Consider the following 20,964-nt stretch of genomic DNA (forward strand, 5'->3'; position numbering starts at 1 on the left):
ATTAGTTACCCAACCAGGGAAAGGAGAGCTACAGCATAGCATGGAATATGAGCAACATTTCGTTTCTGGCGAATCTCCACATCATTGAGAGGTGAATACTAGGTTAAAAGGCAGAGTGAAAAAAAGTGACCCAGGCAGCATTCCATCCATGAACCTATTGGTTTCTTGCTGAATGCTCTACCACTAGACCATCACACCATATGCAAATTTGGTGATGCTTTCTACTGTCTTGAGCCACTGCTGCTCTCTCAAGTTATGATTGCTGTTCCCTAGGTGGCAGTGGCATCATTTTCACATCTTAACTTTAATTCATCACAATTCAGACAATTTGTATGACATATTTATAAATTCAATACAAAATCCTTCCTCACAAATCAGTGTATCCATTAGTGAAAACTACATCAAAATCCTTACAGTAATTCCTTAGATTAGCCTGCACATACAGACAGACAAGAGGAGTTGTGACTTGAATTAATATATACAGGGTGTGGTAGATAAGTAATGAGACTGGCCGCCGCGCGGTGCCCCAGTCGCTCGCAGGGCGGTCTCCACCTGTACGTCACGTGGTGGGGGATCTGAGCTAACAATAGAACCGGTTCGCAGTCGCGTCTGAGCTCTGGTGCAGTGAGGGTCGAGCTTCGCATATTACGTTGTTTGTGTGCCCGTGACACTTGTGAAAACGCTGAAGATGGATCGCTCGATAGAACAGCGGTATGCAATCAAATTTTGCTTTCGCTTGGGCAAAACTGCTTTGGAAACTTTTGCTATGATTACGGAGGCCTACAAAGAAGACTCCCTATCAAGAGCTCAAGTGTTCCGGTGGTTTAATGAATTTAAAAACGGGAGGGAATCCATTGAAGACATGGAACGTTCTGGACGCCCTTCAACGAGTTGTGTGGATGAAACGGTGGCCAAAGTGAAAGAACTCCTGGACTCCGACCGTCGTTTAAGTCTCAAAATGATCGCCGATGAGGTCTCCGTGAATAAATTTATGGTTCACCAAATTGTTCCGCAAGATTTGATGATGAGGAAAGTTTGCGCAAAATTGGTTCCCCGAGTGCTCACCGCCGAACAAAAGCAACAACGAGTGGACGTTTGCCGTGAGATGTTGAATGATTTGGAAAATAATCCACACTTTTTAGACAACGTAGTAACAGGCGACGAATCGTGGACATTCCAGTACAACCCGGAGACGAAAGCCCAGAGCTCGGAGTGGCACACACCGGCATCCCCGCGGCTGAAGAAAGCAAGAATGTCAAAGTCCCGCATCAAGACAATGCTGATTGTGTTTTTTGACAAGCGGGGGTTAATTCACAAAGAGTTTGTCCCTCAGGGGAAGACTGTCAATGCCGAATTCTACAAAGAAGTCCTTCAGCGATTGCACAGAGCCGCCAAACGGAAGCGACAGGACCTTGCTCAACGCTGGCGTCTCCACCACGACAACGATCCGGCGCACACAGCATTCCTCGTGACCTCCAACTTGACCCGAATTGGAGTTGAAGTTTTGCCACAGCCACCATACAGCTCTGACCTGAGTCCTCCTGATTTCTTCCTATTTCCGAAGGTCAAAAGATGCCTGAAGGGTCATCGTTTCGATGATATTCCGAACATCCAACGTGCTGTCATGAAGGCACTAACTGGGATAACTCAAACAGACTACAGTGGGGCCTATGAAGCTTGGAAAACGCGCTGGCAACGTTGTGTCGACGCCCAAGGCGAGTACTTTGAAGAATATTAACGTTTTGTACAAATTGGATCAATAAATTTGTTTTTCTAGACTGAGTCTCATTACTTATCTACCACACCCTGTATATAGATATATTTTATTACAGACTATCCAGTTCTAAGTAATAAAATTTTGTTTTTTCATTACCTGGAAATGATACTAGTCTCAAAACATAATAAATGGCAAAGGATTTTAGTTTTGGGTGAAAAACATTTGCTTCTCCTTTCAGCACATAATTTTTAAAGCCTGGGGACAAATGAATAATCAGAGGTGCCAACAACTGTCTGATTAATGTTGGCACATCTTTTTCAGTAAAGAAAAATATTTACTGTGGGTTGCAGAAAATGTAGAAAGCTACAGACAAGTTTTCATACTGTCTCCTGTTTCTGATATAATAGGAATAATAATGAAAAACAGACTAATAAATTACCTAAATAAATATAATCTTTACTATGAACAATTCAGTTTCAAGCCTGGAAGAGGTACATAGCCTGCAGTAACATAGTTTACAAATGTTCTTGCAGCACTACATAAAGATGATCACATAACTGACATTTTATTGGTTCTGTCAAAGGCTTTTGGCAATGTTGAGCACAGAATTTTATTACATAAATCAGAGGTACTAGGAATAAGAGCTGTGGTAAATAAGTAGATTGAGTCTGACCTGGAAAATACGGTGTAACAAGTTGAAATTTCACATACGTCAAGACAATTACTTGTGAAACATTTACCAGACCTCAAATATATTAATAAAGGCATCTTTAAGGGGAATGTATTAGGTCAAATCTCTTTCTGAATCTATATTAATGAATTCCTATAGAGATGACAAAAAACAGCCAACAACACTCTCAAAAATGTCCACAAGTTGTCATTAGACAGTGAAGTAACACTAAATGTACGGAAGACAAGCTATATGAGTATCTGATTGAAGAAAAAAGACAACAGTTCTAGATTAAAAGTCAACATTTCTGTATCAGAATGAGACTGTATACTTGGAGATGGATGTAGACTGCCAGTTGGAATGGACAGAACATGAGAAGTTTCGACAAAGAAAATATTCCCAGCATGGTGCACCATTTGAATCGTAGCATCATTTCATACCTCAAAGTGACCTATTTTGTATAGCCTACATACATTCAGTCCTCAGTTATGGGATAATGTTTTGGGGAATAAGTGCTGGGAATATCCAGGTTGTCCTCAAGGTACAGTAAAGGGCTGTACAAATAATAACATGTAGCAACAGTAAAGCTCATTTTGTTGAATATAAAATGCTAAAAATTCTAACTGTCTCATGTGAGTATATTTTTCAGAATATCAAAATTATAAAAAGGACTGATTACCACTCACCACATAGAGAAGACATTGATTGATAGATGGGCACATTGAAAATTATACTATGTGCCTGTCTGCCCATCAATGCCTCCTCTAAGTGGTAAGTGGCAATCTATCCTTTTCATATTGTTCTTTGCAAATGTAATGCCACAAACCGGTCATACATGAGTGTGGAATCAGATCAAGTCACTATGTACATCAAAACAGGAAAAAGTCTTAAACACAATATAATGTGTTGCATCATTGGCTAAAACTGTACAACAGTCTGCCAGAGCAAATTAAAGACCGAAATGATCCTAGCAGCTTCAGCCAAAGGCTTAAAAGTATTTATTAAATAACAGTTATAACACTGTAAATGAATATTTAAAATATCTGTAGATTGTCATTTAATATCCTTGAACATGTAACATCCATGAAGATTTAATATGTAACAATAATTAGGATTAATTACAAGAACTTTATGCTGTAAAAAAATTGTGTGTGTTGCAGCAATAAGAACCATTGCATCAACTTCTGATGACATCCACGTAATGTACATTGTACCATGGATGAATAAATAAAGAAAATTGTCTGGTGGTTAAATGGATGCTTTCAGTATCTCCCAGCATCATGACTGCATTGTCTTTCCATGTTATATGACACACGATAAATGGTATTATTGTATAAAAATGAAACTTCATATTTATTTACTGCTCCTGCTGTGCAAATATTTTTAGGAATACAATTAACTTTTAATTACCAAGATATAATAACCATCTGACAACAAACTGTCCACACTGTATTCAAAATTTGTCACAGAGTTTCACTGTCTTCTGCAGCAGTTCTTACTTCAAGAAAAATGACCCTCACAATACTTATAACCACTCACATGCAACTGAAAATAATGGACACAGTAACCATGATATCATTTTCAAATGTACATCAACTTCATCATCTTGTGATGAATCAAATAATATGTTGCACTCAGATCTCTGCCACTGCAAGAAGATAACATACAAAGGTATAATGTGAATTAAATGTAAAACTATGAATCATATAATTGTGTAAATGAGGATCCAAAATGTAAGATATGGTTCTGCACAAAATGTAGCAAAGATGATGTTAAAAAACTTACTGGGAAGGACTGTAAAGACCGGATTATTGCTGATTTATTAGAGGACATACATGGTATAGGAACTAGGCCTAAGCACAATGAGAAACTCAGACAGGGGAGTACTGCAAATGTTAGAATAAGGAAACGTTCTCATAAAAGTATAATTAAAAATAATGTAAGTATATTTCATCAAAATATTGGGAGTTTAGAAGATTTAGAAGCTGAGGATGAAATAGATATACTATGCCTGTCTGAGCATCACATTGTTACTGATATGGATAAGGTAAATGTAAGTGGATATAAGCTCTCTGCACATGTAATGAGAGAAAATATGGAGAAAGGAGGAGTTGCCATATATGTCAAACGTTATCATTGTGCAAAAAGTATAGAAACAAAAAAGTTTTGTGTAGAGAAACATATAGAAGCATGTGCCTGAGAGCTTAGATTAAATAAAGGCACATTTATAATTGTAACTGTATATAGGTCCCCATCAGGAAATTTTCATCTATTTCTGAAAAATTTGGACTCCTTGTTGTGCTATCTGTCAGACAGAGGGAAGCAAATTATTATTTGTGGGGACTTCAATGTAGATTCTCTGAAAGAGGGTAATAGGAAAAATGACCTTGAAGTATTACTCGGTTCTTTCAATTTGACACCCGTTATTGATTTTCCTACTCGGGTGGTAAAGGATAGCAGCTCACTGATAGATAACTTCTTTATAGACCAACATAAGTTTAACCAGATAAATGCTCAGCCTGTTGAGAATGGTCTTTCTGATCATGGTGCACAGCTAGTTACAATATATGACATAGCTCCATTCAGCAATACTAAACAGTCCTCCAAAGTAGTACGTTCAGTCAACGATTTAACAATTGCAAATTTCAGGGAAAGCCTACAGCAGTTAGACTGGGATGAGGTGTACCGTGAACCTGATGCCAATTTAAAATATAATTTATTTCATGACATTTCTGTAAATGCATTTGAAAACTGCTTCCCCAAGAAAATAGTTAAATGTACTCGTAAGAAACCTTGTAACAAACCATGGCTTACTAAGGGTATAAAAATATCTTGTAAACGGAAAAGGGAAATGTATCTGGCAGCAAGAAAGAGTAGTGACCCAGAAACTATCAAACATTATAAAAACTACTGTGTTATATTAAGAAAAGTTATTAAAAAATCCAGAAGTATGTGTATCATGTCTGAAATCAGCAAAGTAAACTTTGTGCAAATAATGTGGACAAAATAATGAAGTTTAATTAATGCATTTCTAACCTTCAATTAGTTGGTTGGTTGGTTGGTTTGTGGGATTAAAGGGACCAGACAGCTACGGTCATCGGTCCCTTCATTTAGTTATCAGTGTGTTGTGTAGTAATATGGTAAAACTTGAAAAAGAAATAAGTAAACAAGAGTTTTAAATTCTTCTTCTCAAAATAAACCAACTCTCACGAGTGACTGCCATGAAGTATTATACAAAAATAGATCTTCAAATGCAAGAATAGTGCCACAGTGTGTGAACAACAATCAATTTGGGTCCAAAAATCAATTTAAAGTTTTCTTCACAATTGAAGTAAATGAACTGGAAAACAAAAGCAAACCTTCAAATCAATCATGTCTACCGAAAAATGAAATAAGGTCTATAATAAGCAGCAATAAATGCAAAATATTGGTAAAAAACTGTGCAAACCAATCAGTACGTGTTATAATGGATCAAATGTAAAAAATACTGTTAATACAAACACATAAACAGAAATAAACAAATACAATATTCTGTTTTTAATGGGCAAACATAGTAAAACCTTTGCAAGAATTTTTTACGACTATGAAATTGTCATGCAATATGCATTTTAAAACCAAGTTCAAACACAAGAAATATTATAAATATTAATTAAGCAAAAATGACTATATTGAGGATATGGTGTGTATAGAAGGTGCAAATGATGAGGCAACAAATGATGCACATAACTGTCTCTCATATCTAAAAATATTTCTAGGATATTCAATAAAATCTTCTTGGTTTACAAGCCACATCATTTCAAATAAAACACTTGAGCTTTCAATAGTCATCTACACCATCATCATTAGGGGTTGGAATCACCGACTGCCAGGGTTAGTAAGGTGTACTGCTTATACAGATGTAATGGCAGCTCTTCGGAACCTTCCAGAGAAGGCCAGAGTGGCATATGCATGGAAGACAAGTTTGGCAGCTCCTAGCGGCTCTGTCCCACCACAACACCAGTGATATCACATGGCGCGAACTGCAGTCATCACGTTTGAAACTACCACTCCTGTATCCCTACAAGCATCAAGCCTATGCTTTTGGTTTCACTCACTGTCCAAGTCCAAAGCCCACCGCCATGCCCTACTAAGTGTGTACCCCTGGCCTCTCTAAAAATTATTGGTGTTTATTCTAGTTTTGGTTGCTTCTTTGACAACATGTATGATGCTGTCTGAGCCAAAACTCTTATTTCTTCAAATTTTATTATGTCCATTGTCTGGTCAACTTCTCAAGTTCCCTTTGTTTGGTATGATGTGAGTGCTCTACATAACGCCCAGCAATAAATCGAATGGTCTGACCCACATAAATACTACCGCATTCACAGGGGACATCACACATACCAGGAACTCGAAGACTTATGTTGTTTTTAACAGGACGTAACACATCTCTTGTCTCAGAGGCGGGCTGGAACACCGGTCTCAATCCATGGCTCTTCAGCACATGTCCTAACTCACTAGTAGTTACTCCACAGTATAGAAGGAATGTAGGTGGCTTGGCCTTTTCCACCAATTCAAGAGGTGTATGTCATCAGTGGCACTTGAAAGTTCTAGCAATTTCTACTTTGTTATAACCATTTTATTTGAACATGCGCTTCAAGCGATCAAATGGCGGGATGGAGCAGGGGGAGGGATAGGAGAGTATTGGGGGGGGGGGGGGGGGGAGGGGGGGGGGGGGAGTGCTCTCAGGTGGAGTGCATAGGGACTAGACTGTGTCAGGACAAGGCTGCCAGGGGCAACAACAATAGGCTACGGAGGACAGAAGGGGGAGGGGATGAGGAGCAGAAAAGGAGCTGGGCAAAGAAGGGGAAAAAGACCGGTGGGTGCATTGGTAGAGAGTGGCATACAATGAGGGTGAGGGGACATGAATTGGGAGGAGGTGTGGGCCGGTGTGGGCCAGAGGGTGCAGAAACTGTCAGGTGGAGGGAGTGGGGAGAGTAGGTTACCGTAGTTTGAGGCCAGGACAATTACAGGAATGGAGAAAGTATTGTAAGGATAACACCCACCTGCATAGCTTATAAAAGCTGGTCACGGAGAAGAGGAATCAGATGTTATGGAATTACCCCAGCATCAACCCAATCCCTCCACCTAACAGTTTCTGCCCCCTCCCCTCCACCTGCCCCTGCCCTACACCTCTTCCCACTTCATGTCCCCTCACCCTCATTGTGCCAACACTCACCAGCCCTTTTTCCCTTCTCTGTCTGTCTTCTTTTCCACTCCCCATTTCACCTCCCCCCCCCCCTCCCCCCCACCTCCCATACCAACAGCATTTCAACACTGCGCCTGGCAGCCTTTTCCTACCACAATCTAGTGCCTAAACACTTCCCCACCCCAATGTGGATTGCTGCTTTTGGTCAACATTCACAGCAGTCATGTATGTGTGAGGTGTGCTTGCTTGTGTGAATGTGTATTGTGTTTTCTTTTCTACAGAGGGCTTTGGCCGAAAAACAAATGTGTAACTGTCCTTTTGTTGCACCTGTCTGCAGCTCAACATGTCATCTTCATGGTGAGCAGCAATCTATTCTTTTCATAATATTATTGCAAGCCTAGATATCAATCAAAGCATAATCCTTTGCTTAATAAATAAATAGATTTTTCTGCAATGGTGTTGGTCAGTTGGTTTGTTTGTTTGTTTGGGGGAGGGAACCAAACAGCAAGGTCATCAGTCCCATCAGATTATCGAAGGATGCGGAAGGAAGTCAGCTGTGCCCTTTCAAAGGAACCATTCTGGCATTTGCCTGAACCGATTTAGTGAAATCAAGGAAAACCTAAATCAGGATGGCCAGATGCGGGTTTGAACCGTCATCCGCCTGAATGTGAGTCCAGTGTGCTAACCACTGTGCCCCCTCGCTCGGTTGCAACATAAAACTCATTAATTCATTCATTCATCCACACATGTTGTTTGGTAAACCCCACACTATTCAAAGACTATTGTGTTTAGAATTAAGCAAGATTTAGGGAAGAGTAATACGGGAACAAAAATGACTGAAAGAAGCTGGAAGAATTATATGTGAAAATTCCACCTGGTAACATAAAAGGTATGTTTGCATAAACAGAGTGGACAATGTGTACTAAGGTCTCTAACTAAAGCTTCCCTTCCTCCAACCACCCACCAACCCAAAAAAGAGGCAAATAAGACTAATTTATGAGAAGAAGAAATGAGGAACTGCAGCTGGATAGCCAATGCAAAACTTCAGAGAACGAAAGCTAGAAAATCATAGAGCGGTGAGTGGAAAAAAGAGATAAATGTTTTGAGGGCAGAGTAACAGGCGTAGAGGAAAAGGGGGGCACAAAAGAAAGGTGACTGACCTGGTAAATATAAGTTTTCTATAACTTATTTGACTGATGTTTCATTTTAGACATGATTATTTTTTAACAAAATCTACAGTTTTGAATACCTCTTCAATACAGTAATACCTCCTACAAGCTATATTACAGTATGCTATTCTACATTTGTTTGCTTGTTTACAAAAAAGCAATAAAAGAAAACTTTTGCTGTTTGTTCTCTGTTGCTGTTATTAAAGAAGATACCTGGGATATCTTTTGTGACTCACCTGTCTTCATCACCTGATTCCCAAAATGTTTCAGTTGAACTATCTGTCAAGCTTCCAACCATTGCTTGTCGACTTGATGCTTTGATTTCTATATTAGGAGTCAAGTCCTTCAATGTTTCAACACAGCTGGTAATCTGAAATCACGATAGAAGATTGTAAGCAGAAAAGAGGCAATATTGCTCTCCTCTGAAAAACGGAGATGAATGTCATGGCCACAATATGAAATCAAAACAGGATTTGCACAGAAACTAAACAGACTTCAGCCATTCACAGAAATGTATAAATTAGTCAAGTATGAAAGTTTTCAATGCTCTACCAAAATACACAAAAAAAAATCTAGATGTTGACACACAAATTCAAGAGAAAATGTAAAGAATATCTATTGTAAAAATAGTTTTAATCAATTAGAGATCTTCTTAACATAAATGTGCATGTGGATATATAGTTTTATATGTACAACTTACACTCACTCCTTCCATATCCCACCAACTCCACTGCTATTGGAATCAACAGCACTCATGATAAAATAAACAGATACAAATTGTGATAACTTATGATGTAAATATGATTCTGGAAAGTTCTGGTTGAATTTAAATACTGTAGGAGTCAAGGTAACACCTCACTGAACAGTAGAGGCACTGAGTCATCAAAAGGCACGTAAACGAGACTGAAAACTTTGCGAGCTTTCTGGCAAACCCTTTTTCGAATTAGAATATGTGTACACAAACCTGTACAGTTACACTGTGGTGGCTGAATACACTCCGCTGTGACTGCAGTCCTGCAGCTTGTCTGGGGTGAGGTGTTGAGTCAGGTGGAGTGGGTGATGGGAAGAAGGAGCTGGGGAGAGGGAGATACTGGAGGAAGGGTGACTAATGCCTGGGAGGAAGGCAGCACATGAACGGGATAGCAATGTGACATGGACACTGGCACCAGTGTGTTCACACAACGAACAATGACTGTGACGTGTGGGAGGGTCATCCTCCTGTAAGACTCAGGTGCGAGACCTACTCGATACAGCCACCCAGTGCATACTGCTGCCGTCTGCCACAGGCTTGTCCTATCCCATCATAGGAACATAGGGAGGACAACCTGGGAAAGCAATTATGTCTGGTAAAACTATGTGGGCATGACCATCAATCAGCTGTACCCGCAAAGGAATGACCACCAACAAATTTTGGCCAAGAGCACAGTTGACCACACAAATGTGGAACACACAACTGGGTGTGAGATGCTTGATTTCAATGACTGCTTCACAAAGCTGCATGTCTAAACTACTACAGCTGGTGCCCTTGTTGCACTCCTATCCTGAGCACCTGCTGCCTCTCTCTCCCACATGCATATCCTGTGCTCCTGCTACTATCTCCTAGCCGCCAGTCACCCTCCTCCAACCCTCCTTCCCGCTCTCCACCTTCTTTCTCCCCTTATCCACTCCATCTGACATACTCCCGAGTTGAGCTGCAGAACTGCAGTTCCAAGACATTGTATTCAGCTGGTACACTGTAGCCATACAGGTATGTGTGTATGAATATTTTTGTTCATGTATGTTTACTCTATCTCAAAGCAAATTATTCTCAAAGCTAGCAAAGCTTTCAGTTTTGTTTATGTGCCTTTCAACGACTCAGCACCTCTCCTATCTAGTGAATTGTTACCTTACTCTAAATTATTTTCAACTTATGATCTACAGTCAGTGAGGAAAAGGAATGAGAGTACCATCTGAAAGAGCTGATCATAATGCAACCACACCCATAAGTTAAGGAAACTTTGAGATTCATGAAAATCTGGTACATCATGGTAACACTGTAGAGACTAAACTGTAATAGGACAGTACAGATATGTGTGATGCATGCAGTACATCAGTACAAGACCATTAGTGTTCCTGCAACATCCTGTGATCATGAATACAGTACTATGTCCTACATGTTTTGAGTGTGTAGCACATCTTATCCCAGTTCTCGGGAAGCAGAATGGCAAGACAAACAAACAGAGATGACATTACAGATGACCAGATCATTTGCAGATTAGATATTGTCAACAGTCAGTAAAAAAGAGGTAGGGTGTTAAATGTTACCTGTAATGTTATTTCACAGCTGTGAAGATAATTTCAAGTGGAGAGAAGACATTATATTGCTGTACGGGCAAGGTCCATTATATGCTGTCAGACTGCATACTGTCAACTTTAAGAGCCTTTACCGTACACATTTCCTTCACACAAAGGCACTGTGTTGCTTTGTAACTGCAAGTGGGCCCATAAACAGTGGGACACAGTCCTGTTCTCAGGTAAGTTTCTCTGTTACTCTGGTTTGACACTGGGAGATTTGCAAACTTACCATATTATGGAAAACGACTGATATGGCAGTACTGACCAAGGCGGCACTTGGTTAGCATACTACTTGCATTCACAAGAACAATGGTTTTCTGTGAATTCCCTAAACTACTTGAGGCAGATTCTAGGAAGGTTGTATTGAAAGGGCATGACTAATTCCCTTCACATTTTCCCTAATCTGAGATTGTCCCCCAATCTCTAATGACCTCATTGTCAGTGAGACATTAGACTCTAATTATCCTTCCTCTTATTGCTTTTAGGTGTGCCAGTGCCGGTGTTCTTATCTGGGACGGCTTCATGTTATGATCACATCAGCTACTGAGTTTTCTAGGGGCACTGGGATGGTTACTGTCTACATGAATGGCAATTTGCCGTGGCGTGTACATATTTTTGGGGTGCATGGTTTCCACCTGATGGATGACAATGACTGACCATATATGGTTGGCCTAGTTGCTAAGTACAAGCAACAACTGGATATCTGTTATTTATCTATTTATTTTTTAAAGGTTGGCCACAGTCAATGTACGTGGTTGGTGGCTGGATGTTGTCTACGGTGTCATTTCACAGCTGTGAAGAAAATTTCAGTGTGAGGAAACATTTGATGGCAGTATGAGCAAGATCACCATATACTATGGCCCAGTGATGAGATTGTTACTAAATACAAAAACCACAACAATTGCTGACTTCTAAACGACATCTGTTCAGCAATGGGAGGCATTACTGTAAGCCACGTTAGGTGGCCTGATCCACAGAGTACAGAACATCTGTACATACCTTATTGGTATAAGAGGTAATCACATTGTGTATCACATCGCAGGAGTAAATCACACATGACAAAAGCGACCTATCGCCAAATCCTGTCATGAAGCCACACATCATAACACTGCCAAGGCACCTTTTAGTGTACACATTGCTTCACGTTGTGTTGTTTCATGTATTTTGAAAATACCTTAAGTTATGTATGTGCATATATGACAGAAGTTTGCTTCATTCGTTTGTCTCTGTACAGTTCCTAACAACTGATACCTGTGAATATGTTGACTGGTGACTCTCATGCATGCTCATACTCAGTTCATCTTGTTCTTCTTCTGAACGGGAAAGAATTTTGCTGATATTGCTGAACACATGGCTCCTGTAATAAACAGAGGTAAATATTTCTACAGTGAAACAGTTGGGCAGGCACAAGAATCAGTTGAACACTGGGCATAGTGTTTATAAATAATGTATAACGCAAAACTGTTCTTTTTAAATTTATCCTGATGTAAACAATGCAGCAATTCATGGAAAGGTAAGACAAATATTGGAAAAATCAAATTAGAGCACAAGATTTCAATCTTAAGTTTCAAAGTACCTAAAATCTGCTTTACACAGATGTCAAATACTATAATCATTCGTTCCACATATCTGATAGATAATAACATGGCAACAAATGACAAAGAAAGGCAGTGATTCAAATTTCAGTCTTAAAGTAAACATTAAACATATTCATGCACTTCCTTATTAGTGATTTCTTTCCACAATATTAACACAACAATAATTATTGTTATGACAGAAATGAAGAAAGAAACTAATCATTCCCTAGATTAAGAGCTATCCCATTATTCTGTCAGAGTGATCCAATACATTAGCAGAAAATATCAATCACCTTGGTCCAGCTACAAAAATGTAACACTACTGTAATAAGTCCAGGCCCAGGTACTTGATTCTACACCATTTAATCTGGCCACCTTAATAGCAGGAACCCTAATAATAGTTGGAGTCAGCTACCCAGTGAGCTGTAAGGGGCAACCCCCACCCCAAAATGGTTGGATGGGAGATTAACAATATTCCCCTGTAAAAAGCAATTGTTGCGAATGCTAATAATGAATAAGCCAGAGAGACATTCTGATGACAACCCAGCAAACAAAAAAAGGATAAGAGATATGTATATAGAAACTTGGAATGTGCAGAGCCTATGCCAAGCTGGAACCCTCCATCAGCTGCTACAGCAGGTAAACAACTATGGTATAAAAATATAAGCTCTCCATAAAATTAGGTGGAAGGGAAGTGACATAATCGACTTGGGAAATTTCACTATCTTTTGTATTGGTGGGAGGATGTATACCTTCGGAACAGGTTTTGTGGTTGCTAAAGAACTGAAACATGTGGTGCTTAGAACCATTCAATGAATGGATGTCCATGTTAAGATTAAGGGAGAAATTTTTCACCACAACAATGATAATGTACATGCACCCACAGAGGAGGCAGATGAACAACAAAAGGATGATTTTATTGCAAGGTAGAGCGGTTGTAGGATCAGGCTCCCAAACATGATGTTAAGATATTAATAGGAGACTTGAATGAAAAAAAAAATAGGAAAAGAAAAGGCCTATCAGAAAAATATAGAGAGGCATAGCCTTCACAAAATATCACATGACAATGGACTTAGGGTTGTAGATTTTGCTACAGGCAAAAACATGGCTGTCAGTAGTCATGTTTCCCACACAAAAAGATACTCAAAGGAACATGCATGTTGGCAGATGGACAAACTAGAAATCAGATAGACTATATATTGATTGATTGGAGGCACACAATGGACATAATCACTGTTAGGAGCCAATGTGGAGCTGAATGCAATTCAGACCATCATCTAGTGGGAATTTATAGGCAGAGAATCTGAAATTATTTCAGAAAAGAACTATTTCAGAAAAGAACTAGAGCAAATCTGAATGAATATAATGAGAAGAGAGTTTGCAGACAGAAGAAAAGAGCACTAGATAAGAAAAAAATTGGAAGAAATTGAACAGCTAGGAGAAGTAAATACTGGAAATGCACAAAAATATTAAAGAAAGGTAGGCTGGGTTTCAAGCAAAAACAAATATGTGCAGTAGTGAAGAATAGGATGACAGATGGACAGAATACTTCCAAGACCTACTGAACCCAGGAGCAGAGGTACGAGAAGAACTAGTGGAAATAACTTACTATGGACCAGAGGTCTTAACACCAGAACCCACACAGGAGGAAGTGATACAAGCCATTAAGATCTTAAAAAACAATAAGACACCTGGAGAAGATTAGATCTAAGTGGAACTCCTCAAATATAGTGGGGAAACACTTGTGAAAGGAATTCATAAAGTAATAATGGGAATCTGGCAGGAGGTGAGCATGCCAATGGAGTGGAAAATGGCTATACAATGTCCCATACACAAAAAAGGAGATAAATTACATTGACTCAACTATCGAGGAATCCCCCTGCTACATACTACATGTAGAACGTTCTCCAATATTCTAACTAGGAGGCTTACTCCCTCTGTGGAAGAGAAAACTGATGACTATCACAGTGGCTTTAGAAGAACAAATATTCACAATGCACAAACTACTTGAAAAATGTTATGAACTTCAAATACACATACAACAGCTTTATATCAATTTTAAGCAAGCCTATGATAGTATCTCAAGAGTGGCATTGCAGAATGTAATGGAAAAGACTGGAGTATCTAAGAAGCTCATTAAGGTTACTATGATAACCCTCGGTGAAACCTGCTATAAAGTAAAACTATAGGGTGAAATCTCCAGAGAAGTGGAAGTGCAGAAGGGACTGAGACATGGTAACGACACTTTCTCACTGCTATTCAGCTTCTGCCTAGAAAAAGTCATAAGTCAGACAGAGTTAAACATAGGAGGAACCATCTTGTAATCAATAACTGCAGTATCTAGCCTTCAAAGATGATGTGGCATTATTCACACGAAACACTGCTGTGTCGGCCAATGCCTATCAACAACTAAGAAGAGGTACAAGGAAACTTGGCCTGATAGTCAATGTTGAAAAGACCAAATATACTGCAATGACTGACCAATGAAACCTACCAAATCTCAGAATAGCTGACAATGAGTTTGAAAGGGAGAGAGACTTTAAATACTTTGGATCGACTTTACAGAGACAAATGACATCAGCAGCAAGGTGAAAGCTAGAATAGCAGCAGGCAACAAATGCTACTTTGCCACAGTAACCATGCTTAGGAGCTTGCTTCTATCACAGAAATCTAAAATCCTCATTTACAAAACAATTATAAGACCAGTTGTTGTGTATGGAACCAAGATGTGAACCATGACTGCAAATGATGAAAAGGATCTTTAGCACTTGCTACATAAGATATATGGCCCAATATATGATCAAAAAGGTTGGCACATCCATACGAATGCAGAATCAGAACAACTTGCTGAAGAAATTAAGATTGTCACCACCATCAAAAGGCTGTGGTAGACAGGACACAGGGTCAGAATGGAGGAAGACAGAACATATTTTTGCTGACAATGCTGGAGACAGACAATAGAAAGTATGTCCCAGAAAGAGATGGATGGATGGAATTGAAGAAGACATGAAAAAGCTGGGTGTCAGAGGATGGAGATGGAAAACCATGGATCAGATAGAATGGCAGGATATTGTGATGCAGGCCAAAGCCCTTCAAGGGCTTTAGAGCTGAGGAGTAAGTAAGTAAGTAAATAAGTAAGTAAGAACTGCTTGTGGAGGGTGTAGTGTTGTGTGTGGTGGGTAGAGAGAGGCAGGGAGATGGACAAGGGTTGAGTGGCTAGCAGTTAGAAAAAAGGCGGCCAGTTTACAGCTAGGAATGTGGGAGGGAGGGTGACATGTATATGGGTTGGCATGACTGTAGCAGCTTTAGGAAGCAGCTCACACTGAAGGCAATGTGTGGATGTGAATTGGGTAGATGACAGGATGGAGAAAGGAAGGGGAAACTGCTGGGTGGAGAGTGTGGGGACAGTGGGTGAATCCCAAGTAACCCACTGTCCCCGCATCCTTCACCCAACTGTTTCCCCTGCCTCCTTCCTGTTATCCTCAGACTATTCACATCGCCACATTGCCTTCAGCATGTGACACTTCCCAACGGCTGCTACAGTCGTACCAACCCTGCATCTCATTCTTATCTGCCAAACTGGCCAGTTCCCTCCAAGCTGCTAACCACCAACCACAAGTCTCTCTCCCTGCCTCCCGCTTCCCTCTCCCTTTATCCACCGCACCTGACACTACCCCCACCATGACCAGTTCACATGCTGCTGAACATTTGTGGCACTGTTACTTTATCCAGCACCATGTAAGGGCACGGGCGTGTGTATGTGTGTGTGTTCGTGTATTTGACACTAGCTCATAAAAGGATAACTGTGAAAGTTAACAAGTTTTATTTCTTTTGTGTGTGCCTATTGACAACTCTATGCTTCTGCTTTCCAGCGAGTGGTCTTATTCAATCCTGAAGTAATTAATATCTTTTTTCCACTATCAAATACCTAGTTGGAGAGTATCATTATATGGTTTTCAAACTATAACAGGATGTAACTATTATCTATCTCCTACCCTATTTTTTATTATGGTGTGTAAATTTAGACTCAGATGTTGCTTTTATATCAACTGTGTGTATATTTTTTAATTTCAAGTTTTATTATCATTGATAGTGTCAGAAAGGAAAGTAAATGTTGAAATACCTGTGCAAAAACATGTGGTCCGCTGGAGTAAAGCGCAGTCCCCAGCATCGCACAGCCATCTGTTGTAATGCTGAACCCATCGGCAACAGCAGCATGAGATCTGCGATTGTTTGCAGGAGTGTATGAAAAGTAGATGGCAAAGGATGGACAGCTTCACCTGCAATGCTGATGTCACTCAAAGGATGCTCGCACACTCCCCGGAGGTCCTGTACAAAGGGCAAAAACACATTAATTCTGCAACTATCTGCATTTATAATGTCTGATTTTATTATTTTCTGAATCAAAGGAGCAGGAACTAAGTTGATCAAAGCAATACCGTTTCATCTCTCTTATCAAGACGAATGGCCTCATCCTCCATATCAATCTCCATGTCTGTTGGAACTGGTGTCAGGGCTGCTACAAACCACCAGAGCAGATCGTGCAAACTTGTGGGTTGAGTTACAGTCCGTAGTAACCAGTTGAGTGCCTGTAACAAAGGCAATGGCACACAATGTAATATACAATGTAATCAACACATTGCTTATAGTGGATTATTTCATATACACAGGTAAGTGGTATATTTACAGGAAGGGATGTGATATCAGACTACTCTTCTTCAGATACATACGAGATGCAAAACAGCACAGAGCCAAAGTATGGTCATGTCTGATGATCCATGACAGTCTTTTCTGTGTCATACAATAGTAAGCTTGCACATAAAGTTACATCAAAAGTTGTTGCTGCTTCTCAGACATTGCATCAGATGGGGTCAAAAACTCGCCATCTTTAAGCAGTCTTCATACAGAGCAGATTTTCTGATAAAGTATCATCTTGTGTATGTTCCACAGGCAGTGTGAAACTGTTTAGATCATTAAATGTGCCTATTTACTAACATATATGTGAAATGTGGGTTCAGCTGAGAACATAAATTAGAAGTTGTGTCTTTGTCAGTTTGGTGCGGAATGTCACGTATAAACTGGGGTAGCATGTTCAATTCTGTGGCATCATTTACTTTTGAATATGTAAACATGAATTCTTTCAGGATACTTTACAAACACTGTGGCCTCTGTAGTACTATCTGAGAAGTTCAACACCTGGACTTTCATGGGCTTTGGATGAATGCTATACATACAATCTCTAATTGTCTGTCAGAGACACATTTGTACTACCTCCTTCTCCTTTTCAGAACACTACCAAGGGTCAGAAATTGTCTGTCCAGTGTCATTGTGATTCCTTTTTATTTCAACAGATTACTCCCATTTATTGACAGAATGATTATTTTTCAAGTTGGCTTCAATTTTTCACAGAACAACAACAATATTCATTAGAGGGACAACAAAATAACCTTAATGAAAACCTAAAGTAGGTAGGTTGCTGGGGAGTACTCATATACAAAAAAGTGAGATTTTTAAAAACACACGGTACATTTAATCATAGAAATTACAAGTGGTATTCAATAAGTAATGCAACATATTTTTAACCAGTTTGGCTTTATTCAGGATTCAAATACACCACAGTATTCTCCACTTTTTTGGCTACAAAACCCTATTTTCCATGGTAATCTCGGTGCAATGCGACAGCTTTATGCCATCCTACTGGGAGGGCCTGTATGCCCGCATGGTACCATACTACTGGTTGAGAGCAGAGCCAATGTCTTTCTGCATCAATAAGCTCCCCATCACCGGTGTACTGCTTCCTGTAGATTGCATCCTTCATCCTTCACTGGGCCAAATGGACGGATGTCGGAAGGTACAAGATCCGGGCTGTACAGTGGATGATGAAGAAAAGTCCAATGAAGTTTTGTGAGCTTCTCTCAGGTGCACAGACCTTGCATTATCATGGAGAATGAGTTCATTTTCAGTTTTGTGATGACAAACAAACTGAAGTTGTTTCTTCAATTCCTGAGAGTAGCACAACACACTTCAGAGTTGATCGTTGCACCACATGGGAGGAAATCGAAAAGAATCATCTCTTCAGGGTCCTAGAAAACCATCACCATCGACTTTACCAGTTGAGGCTGGGACTTTGAACTTTTTCCTCAGAAGATTACCATTTTGCTTTCAGTTCAAAGTAATGGACCTATGTTTCATTGTCTGTGACGATGTTCCACAAAAATTGTTTCCATCAGCCTTGTAATGCACACGCAGCTCTGCACAGATGGTCCTTTGTTGCTATTTGTGGTCTTATGTTAGGTGGTGAGGAACCCAGTGAGCAATTACCTTTGAGTGCCCCAACTGGTGGATGAGTGTGTCAGCACTGTCAATGGAGACATCCAGTTGAGTAGCAAAGTGTTTGATTGGGATCCGCCAATCATCTGCACTTTCCAACATTGCATGAGTCACAATTGTGTTAGCCAGCTGACACACAGGAGATTGGACAGGTTCGTATAACCTTGTTGCGATGATGACAGGTGCGTTGCCCAATGATTCACCGTGCTTTGTTCACTGTCAGGTCTCCATAGACATTTTACAACCACATTTGAATATCTGTAATGCTCTGGATCTCTGCCAAAAGAAACTCAATGACAGCTCTCTGCCTGGAATGCACTACTATTACAGATCCCATTTTGAAGGCTATGTATAGCACTGCTACCTACCGGAACTTCATGAAACTGTAGGGACTGAAATGGAAATATTCTGTGACATCAAACAACAAATTCCGCACTTTCTCAACTGAAATTGGCTGGAAAAAAAATGTATTTCATTACTTATTGAACATCCCTTGTGCAAGTGACTTATCTCATATCTCTGCTTACCCAAACGTTACAACTGTTTGTAAAAACACAGTCCTATAATGTCTTTTTCTCCATTTAAATTCTTTCTTTTTCTTATTTTAATCACTGATAAACAGATATGGTCATTTAGATTTTTACACCTACTGACTGTAATGTAAGTTGCAAATTACTTTTCAAGTAAGAAGACAAGAAGATCAAATTCAAGCTGCAATTGGCAGGTATATCAAATAATGCATATACTGCATGTGGCTTGGTAGCTCAGCCAGTATCAAAAGCCTGCGGTTCAATCCCAGTCCCAGAATATTTTCTATGAAAATAATCGATTTTCAATTTTTGAAAATATAACTTCAATGGATAGATAAAAAATCTACTCACCAACTGGTGGCAGGAGAACACACATATATGAAGGTTAAGGAAACTTGCAAACTTTCGGTATCTGTGGCTCCTTCTTCTGGCACAACGTTTGAAAAACAAGTTAGAGGGATGAAGAAAATGGACTGGCAATGGTTAGGAAACTGGGAGAGTTTGGTAAAGTCATCCAGAACCCCAGATCATGGGAGATTTACCGGACAGCATGAGAAAGAAAGACTAATTGCCGAGGTCTGCATTGCATGAGATTTGAAAAACTGGACACTTCAAGGTGGAAGATAGGATAATGAGCAAAACACAGATTACTAACAAGGCATTGTGCAATAGTTAATAAAAGTGGAAAGCTAAGTACACAGTACGTGGTAGAAGTGGAGAGGAAGAGAAAAATAGACAGGTCAGAAAATAGAATATATAGAAGAGTAAAAGGGCGTGAAGAAACAAATAGTTACTGAGAAGAAATGCTGACACTGAAAAATTAACATCAGTTAAGATCAAGTGGTTGGTGAGAACACCAGTTTCCACCTGCATAATTCTAAGAGACCGGTGTTGGATGAAAATCCGAATGGCACATGCAGTGAAACAGACACTGAGGTCAGGACTGTCATGTTGTAGAGCACGTTGTGTGTTGCCAGAGAACACCCCCTGTCTGTGTCCGTTCATCATGACTGATAACTTGGTGGTAGTCACATCAATGTTGAGGGCAGAACAGTCTCCACATAATAGCTGGTATATGACAAGTGTCATTTCACAGGTGGCTCTCCCTCTGATAATGTATGTATGTTTTGCCAGTCACTGGGCTGGTAGAGGTAGTGTTGGGAAAATGCATAGGGTAAGCCTTACATTGGAGAGGGGGTGGGGGTGGAGAGAATCAAAATGAACCTCATTTCAGGAAATGATTTTAGAAATCCATAGCATTGTCGAAGTAGTTAATTAATATGCTACTGACCATTAAAATTGCTACACCAAGAAGAAATGCAGTTGATAAACGGATATTCATTGGACAAATATATTATACTAGAACTGAATAGTGATTACATTTTCACGCAATGTGGGTGCATAGATCCTGAGAAATCAGTACCCAGAACAACCATCTCTGCTGGCCGTAAT

At 39.8% G+C, this 20,964-nt stretch overlaps 1 protein-coding gene across 1 annotated transcript in view; it reads right to left on the minus strand.

The window, feature by feature from the left end:
• LOC124795862 (E3 ubiquitin-protein ligase highwire-like) overlaps window positions 1-20,964 on the minus strand; it is a 327,500-nt gene that overhangs the window by 120,208 nt on the left and 186,328 nt on the right. The window contains exons 20-23 of the mRNA XM_047259943.1: window positions 17,092-17,241; window positions 16,776-16,981; window positions 12,327-12,432; window positions 8,978-9,111 (exon numbers count right to left, since the gene is read on the minus strand). Of these exons, the coding sequence (XP_047115899.1) occupies window positions 8,978-9,111; window positions 12,327-12,432; window positions 16,776-16,981; window positions 17,092-17,241 (596 nt within the window). The remainder of the gene's footprint in view (window positions 1-8,977; window positions 9,112-12,326; window positions 12,433-16,775; window positions 16,982-17,091; window positions 17,242-20,964) is intronic.

Source organism: Schistocerca piceifrons, chromosome 4, assembly GCF_021461385.2.
Source record: "Schistocerca piceifrons isolate TAMUIC-IGC-003096 chromosome 4, iqSchPice1.1, whole genome shotgun sequence".
NCBI lineage: Eukaryota > Metazoa > Arthropoda > Insecta > Orthoptera > Acrididae > Schistocerca > Schistocerca piceifrons.